Raw genomic sequence first — 7,241 nt, 5'->3', positions numbered from 1 at the left:
ATATATATATATATATATATATATATATATATATTTCATGGATACTTTTTGGTTCTAGAAAATAATAAAGGGGATTTGAAGAAATTTCGACGAAAGGATAATGGATCCATCACTATATGGATTTTAATCAACTATTTAGAATATTTATTTTATTATTATATCTAAAATTTAAAAAATTTATTTTATTAACATATATTATAAGAAAATGTAAATAATCTCAAATCTATTTTAATAAATAATTTTTTTTAACACATGTTACGTTCTCATTCATTTTGTTATATGTAATTTTGTGGCTATAAAATTGATTTTTTTTATAAACCTGTGGTTTTTACGGGTCTCTAACCTAGTTATGTTATATTGTAAAATGATATTAGTTAGTTATATTTTGAATTTAATATGTATATTTCAAATTTATTTAAAATTTTATATACTCTTTGATAGCTTAAGTCACAAAAGATATTTAAATATTTTCAAATTAATTATATATTAAGATTATGTCGTGAAAGTTGATTGATTTTAAGTATTATAACAAAAAGTCTATAAGATAAATCCATAAAAGATAACCCATTTAAAAAATAAATAATAGGTTTCAAATTTATTTTATAAATTATAAAATTTTATTCATCAAATAATTTTTTTGAGGAAACTACAAACATTGTCATGTGGTTTGTATTTTTTGTGGCTAAAGACTAAAAAAATTCTAACTCGTAAAAATAGTTCCTATAGCAAAGTTTAATTGTACTTTTGGTCCTAAACTAAACACTACTAACCAAAATATATCAAGACTCAGGGAAATTAATAATTCACATTACTTTTTATTTTTATTATATATTATTATTTTAACCCCAAACTCATATATTACATTTCCCGGTTCCCTTTCATTAGAGATTCCAACACATGATCACCGTGGATGTAAAACAATTTTGGACCACCATCAACCATCGATCTCTTGTTATAAGGCTGAACGGTGTTATATATTTTTTTACCGGCTGTATGCTTATGTGGCGCCATTTACTGGTGGTGAACACCACCCCTTCCTTTTGGTTTACCGACGGTAATGTGTCGACGGTGGAAGTTTACCTTTGGCAAAAATCAAATTTTTGTGTGGGTTTTGCTAGCGTTAAACAAAAAGCTCACACCCTATCCGTTTTTAAAAGTTGCAGAATTTGCAAAAGGTTAAGATGTCCATCGGTGAAAACGGTATGATATCGTTTAGCCTAATATACAAGTTTTCAGGTTTGTTTGAATGAAGTGCGACAAATGTTGTTGGAACCGAAGAGACAACTGGATTTTAGTTGCCGAACCTAAACCGTAATCATTAGTAGTAATCAGGGTTAAGGCTCACTGATTTTTTTGGCAGAGTTTGGGTCGATGGGGGAGCTAGACACCGACAAGTGGATGTAATGCTTAATAGACTTGATGATAGAGAGTTTGACATAGAAACCAAGCTTGACTTCATTCTCTACATCGTTGGTGTGTTTATAATTGTCTGGGTTTGCTCACTTATTCAACGGATAAAAAAAATTCTAACTCTACTTGGTCACCTCCTCTGATGAAAGGAATTGAAGCCATTAAAACCTAAAAGATATCCACCGTCCAAACAGGATGGTAGGTTGGGGTTTGATGACTCCACATACCAGTGGATTAATGATGTTTTTTTGGATGATTTGAACATATTAACTTTTTGAATACTTTCCATAAATCTTTATTCATTAACCATGGTTGTATAAATTATGCAATGATCCTTGATTTCTTGTTACTAAAATAGTTTTTGGCTTTCTTGTTTTGCTTAGGGTTTTAACTTTTGGTTTCAGTCTTACACGAGAAAATGGTGGTCATCGGAGAAGACTATGGGGCTTGCTAGAATCTACGGTGCGAAATGGATGTTTGGTAGGGATGATCTTGAAATGATGGGATGTAAATGTAGCCCAATAGATAATATAAATACATATTAATAAAATAAATTGAAAATATAGATTTAAGGTCAAGGCAATCATCTTAGCATATATAAGAGTAAGAGTAAAAGTACACTAATGTTAATTTTATGGATCAAATCCATAATAAAATCTTCAAATAAATACTTGTTTTTTCAAATTGAAATATTTTTTATACCTTTGTACAAAATAAAAGTAGAGGGACCATTGTTGGAGTTTTCTCAAACACTTTTTTTTTTTTAAAAGTAAATTGACTATTGAGATTCCGTGTTTACATGAAATATTACAAAAAAGATGGTGTTGTGCTTTGGCCTTTGTGAGTCAATATATCTGTAACTCCTACGAAATTTCTTCATAAGTTTCTTGCTAGCCTTCCTTTTTTGTCTCTACTGTCTCGTCTTCCGTCGAAGTAGGGATCGTCTTTCACGTCTTTGTCACCGGCGACCATCTCACGGCAACACCATCTGTTACACGCAAATCGATTCAATCTCTGATTATACTCGATCGTTTACTTTTGAGTTGTTGGATTTTGATTTTCAGATAGAGTCCAATTGCTTTATCTCCAAGAAGAATTAGGCATTTGTCTGGTACCAGGTATGTACGCTATTTAATTGCCGAGCCTCTTTTTATCCAAACAGTTGCTAATTGGTGATCGCTGGAATTAAAACACACCTCTAATTATATGCTCAATTGTCAATTTTGATGTCTAGTGTATTGTAAGCACAACTTATATTTGCTAATTGGAACTCAAATTTTAGAGATCGCTACTTTTGATCACTCTTTTGCCCCAACGATTTTGTGTTGTTACTAAATTGTAGCTCCAGATAGGAATGGACACTTTTCCTTTTGTACAAATATTCATTTCTGAGTGTTACAAATATAGTTCTATTTTAGGTGATGGATACAAGCAATTGGAGGTTTCAGCTGCAAGCAGCTTCAAGGCGAAGGATGGTGAACAGGATGTATGTATCTAACTATTTACCATTTACAGATTACATCCTTCTCTTAAATTTATGTGTTTTAAGCATTTGATTATATGCTAACCATGTTGTTCATGTTGCTTTTATGTAGAGTGGTTACCTTGAAGAGGCATCTTCCATACTCTGGACAAGAGGGTTTAGATGAACTTAATAAAATAGCAGTGAGATTTGAAGAGAAGATTTATAATGCTGCAACAAGCCCGGTTTGTTTTTTATTTTTGGTAGTTTTTAATTAGTGGATATTGTGTAGAGATGGAATGGAAGTAGTTATTAAATAGAAGAATGAATGAATGTGTGATATGTGGTGATGTACTTTGGGGACTAAAACTTTTCATTTATATTTGATTTGCAGGTTGATTATTTGCAGAAGATATCATTGAAGATGCAGAGCATGGAACCTAGTGATTGGAGGGCTCAGCTGCAACCAGATTCACGACAAAGGATTGTGAACAAAATGTTTGTATTTTTATTTTCTTAATTTTTTAATTTGATGTGGTTTAAAATATTTAAATTATGATTTTGCTTTTGCTTTTGTTGTAGAATGGATACCTTGATGAGGTGTCTTCCAGATGAGGGGATACATGAACTTAAGGAAATGGCCGACAGGTTGGAAGGCGATATTTATACTGCTGCAACAACTACAAGCCAGGTTTGTACTTTGTTGTGTGTTCTATTCTATGACATATATATATATATATATATATATATATATATATATATATATATATATATATATATATATATATATATATATATCATGTCTTGTCATTTATGTTAAGCTACTTTGTGGGACCTTTTTTTTATTAATTGATTAATTTGGTTTGTAGTCTGATTATTTGCGAAAGATATCCTTGAAGATGTTGACCATGGAGGCTCGATCACAAAAGTCAAACTATGTTGCTAATAGTGTAAACCCCTCAGGTTCAGGTATTTCCGGATAGATTGTCATTTGATCTTATGCTCCATTAAATCCTGTATTGATAATATAATATAATATTATTTGTTTGTTTTGTTCTCCAATGGACAGGCTCTCAGGTAATGCAGCAAGTGAACATCCAAGGGTTTCCACTTCCTATTTGTGTCCCCTCTTATCATCCTCAACAAGGACAACAACTTTTTTCCTCTCAAACCATGCACAATAACATCATTTCAAATGGAAAGCGAGGTTTTTTTTTAATATTTTTTATTACAAAGAGATAACATTGTTACAAGTAATACTAATGCACGTGAAAAACTAAAATATAAATACAAGAGCATGAAGAGCTTCCCATGACTCTCAAGCACCTGATTATTGTCTTCACTTGCTCTTCAGCCGTTGATGACTCCTCTTTTAATATTATGGAAAATGGTGAATGGAGGGCTCAGCTGCAACCAGATTCACGACAAAGGATCGTGAACAAAATGTTTGTATTTATATTTTCTTAATTTTTTAATTTGATGTGGTTTAAAATATTTAAATTATGCTTTTGGTTTTGTTGTAGACTGGATACCTTGAAGAGGCATCTTCCATTCTCTGGACATGAGGGGCTAAATGAACTTGTGAAAATAGCTGTGAGGTTTGAAGAAAAGATTTATACTGCTGCAACAAGTCAGGTTTGTACTTTGTTGTGTCTTCTATTCTTCTATGACATTTGACATATCATGTTTTGTCATTTTTTTTTTTTCTAAATTATTTGGTTTGCAGTCTGATTATTTGCGAATGATATCCTTGAAGATGTTGAGTATGGAAAGTAGATCATTACAAAATGCTAATATGCCTGGTAAGCTAGCTATATATGAAATATGAATGAATAGATAGAATGGAATGATGTTTATTTACACTTTCTGATGCAAATATGATGTTCATTCTGTTAGGTATAAGGTGTGGGTCCACATTTTCAATGACACGGGGTTTAGCCAAAAGACTTGAAGACTAAATGCAGCTGCCAAGCACTTGTGGGACGTAAATTAAATTGGGCAATGTGTAAAATTCGATTGATAATATATATGGAACAATGGTTAATATATTTTTTTTTACAAAATATTTGGAAAATAGTTGTAAAGAATTATATCTAATAAGAATTGTGGAAATCCCTCTTACCTAGGGATGAGTATATTGATCATTATATATATATAAAGTTCATTTACAATGGGGTCCCTATACCACACAATAATAAATAAACAACCCTAACTAGAATATATATTTAACACACCCCCTTAGTTTGAACATGGGATTCTCGAATGTTTAAACTATCTACATACTGATACGTTGACAGGGTATGCAAAACACGCACATGACTAATCACAGCATGTTCCCTAATAAAATGTAAATCAATTTCCATATGCTTGGTTCTTTGGTGCTGAATCGGGTTAGAGGCAAGGTACATAGCAATGACATTGTCACAAAAGACAATCGTAGCACGAGACAAGGGACAATAAAGTTCAAGAATGAGATTACAGAGCCAAGCAGTTTCAGCAACTACATTAGCTACCCCCCGGTACTCGGCTTCGACACTAGAATGAGAGACGATGTGTTGTCGTTTCAAGGACCGGGAAACGAGATTGTCTCCAAGATAAACACATAACAAGATGTGGACCGACGAGTGGTAGGACAACCGGCCCAATCAACATCAGAATAAGAGGCCAAGCGATCGACGGTTGAAGGACAAATGTGAAGACCGTGAGAGAGGGTACCACGAAGATACCTTAAGATGCGCTTAAGAGCCAAAAAATGAGGGGTACGCGGATCATGCATGTACATACAAATTTATTGTACAGCATAAGCAATATCAGGACGAGCGAAAGTCAGATATTGAAGGGCTCCTGCAAGGCTTCGGTAGAGAGTCAAATCAAAAATCGGCTAAGTAATAATATGGTTTAACTTGAGCAGGGAAAAGCTGTCGATGTGGTGCATAAGTAGGCAGCAGTGGTTGCTGTAAAAATCCCGGAATAACAGCAAAAAAAACCTGTTGTTGGCTGCAATTTAGGGTGAGTTGATGTTGTTGTCGGTTGCTGCTGAGATGCGCCAACAACAAAGGGCTGCAATCCGAAGACATGTTGCTGCAGAGGTGGACCGAGGAGACCAGATTGCCGGTTGGTTTGATTGCCAAAATGAGCTTGGTAGAATCCTTAAGTGCCTTGTGTAGAAACATTAGTATTACCCCCCCCCCCCCCCCCCCCCCCCCCCCCCTCCTCCTTCGGAAGCAACCCACCCACTACTTTTGCCTCGATTATATTTATTTTTAGATTTCCCATGAGACGGAACGAATGTATACAAAGCAGTCAAGGAGGTGAGTGGTGCATCACCGAGGAGATTGATTGACTCTTTGTGTGATTCATACATGAGGAGCATGTTTTAGCTTCAAGGAATGAAGGGAAAGGCTTTGTATTAGTGATTACATCAACGATATTGTGGTATGAGGGAGGAAGTTGCCTTAGAATTTGCATCATTAATTCTAGTTCATCAATTTTGGTGTCACAGTCAGCCAAAGCATCAACTAAGTTTTTGAGAGAGTGGCAGAACTCGGTGATAGAGGAAGAGCCCTTATTCGTATTGCGAAATTGTTCATGAAGCTGAAGCATTCTTGGCATCTTGTTATTGAGAAAGAATTCAACTAGTTTGTCCCACAAATCTTTAGCAGTGCACTAATCACTTGATATGATTTCTAAAAGGTTAGCATCACATGTAGAGTAGAACCAAGACTTGATTCGGGAGTCAATGGTAGCCCAATCTTCATCATCTTCGCTTGTGGGTTTGGATATTCCTGTAATGTGGCCAAGAACCTTTGCACCTGTGCACATGTCAAGAAAAATTATGCGCCGAAGTTTGTATTTGGAGCCATCAACAGACAGTTTAAAACTGAACTGTGAGTACAGATTTGATACTTATTTTGGGCTTTCTTTTTCTTTCAGAAAAAATATGGAAAAATATAAAATTGGGAACGATTGCAAAATGCTAAAAAGAACATTGTTTTTGAGCATTTCGTAATGACATCCTCCATTTTGCATGTTTGAAACAGGCGGGTGGAACCGGCTTGTGAAGTGGATTAGGAGGTGTGTATGGGACGATTTTGTTTGTTATTGAGCAAAAACCAAGTTATAACCATTACTATCGGTTAATGCATTTCAGTAGCCATTTGGTATGGTTATTATTGGTTATGGTTAATGAGTTTTGTCAGTTAATAATTAATACTGGTTAACCATAATATTAAAAAAAATAGAAAAAGTGAATACATTGATATAAAAAGTGAAAATAAGAACGAATGTTGTTAAAAAAAACCTTGAGTGTAAGAATGTGGACTTCACACAAGTAGGATGCCATAATTCATACGACTTGAAGCATTACTCC

The 7,241-nt window shown here is 34.1% G+C and overlaps 1 protein-coding gene across 5 annotated transcripts; it reads left to right on the top strand.

Annotated features, from left to right (window-relative positions):
- The first annotated feature begins 2,218 nt into the window (after positions 1-2,218).
- LOC111889997 (mediator of RNA polymerase II transcription subunit 15a) lies at positions 2,219-5,043 on the top strand. 5 transcript variants are annotated; one of them, XM_052764298.1, is made up of 11 exons: positions 2,219-2,528; positions 2,818-2,896; positions 3,006-3,117; positions 3,267-3,370; positions 3,455-3,563; positions 3,742-3,841; positions 3,942-4,079; positions 4,227-4,317; positions 4,396-4,507; positions 4,599-4,674; positions 4,776-5,043. In XM_052764298.1, the coding sequence occupies exons 2-11, from the start codon at positions 2,832-2,834 to the stop codon at positions 4,796-4,798; spliced, it is 930 nt and encodes a 309-aa protein (XP_052620258.1). In that variant the 5' UTR covers positions 2,219-2,528; positions 2,818-2,831; the 3' UTR covers positions 4,799-5,043. The 5 variants fall into 5 exon arrangements, with proteins under 5 accessions (XP_052620258.1, XP_052620255.1, XP_052620257.1 ...); XM_052764295.1 differs by having other exon boundaries at positions 4,167-4,317; XM_052764297.1 differs by having other exon boundaries at positions 2,221-2,528; positions 2,829-2,896; positions 3,742-3,835; positions 4,167-4,317.
- The last annotated feature ends 2,198 nt before the right edge of the window (positions 5,044-7,241 follow it).

This window comes from Lactuca sativa, chromosome 5, assembly GCF_002870075.4.
Source record: "Lactuca sativa cultivar Salinas chromosome 5, Lsat_Salinas_v11, whole genome shotgun sequence".
Classification (NCBI taxonomy): Eukaryota; Viridiplantae; Streptophyta; class Magnoliopsida; order Asterales; family Asteraceae; genus Lactuca; species Lactuca sativa.
The sequence above is the reverse complement of the archived record's forward strand: the minus strand, read 5'-3'. Positions and strand labels throughout refer to the sequence as shown.

Coding starts and splice junctions, on each gene's coding strand:
- LOC111889997 (XM_052764295.1), top strand. CDS start 2,832: ATGGATACAAGCAATTGGAGGTTTCAGCTGCAAGCAGCTTCAAGGCGA. Junction 2,897..3,005: donor CGAAGGATGGTGAACAGGAT/GTATGTATCTAA, acceptor GCTTTTATGTAG/AGTGGTTACCTTGAAGAGGC. Junction 3,842..3,941: donor TGTAAACCCCTCAGGTTCAG/GTATTTCCGGAT, acceptor TCCAATGGACAG/GCTCTCAGGTAATGCAGCAA.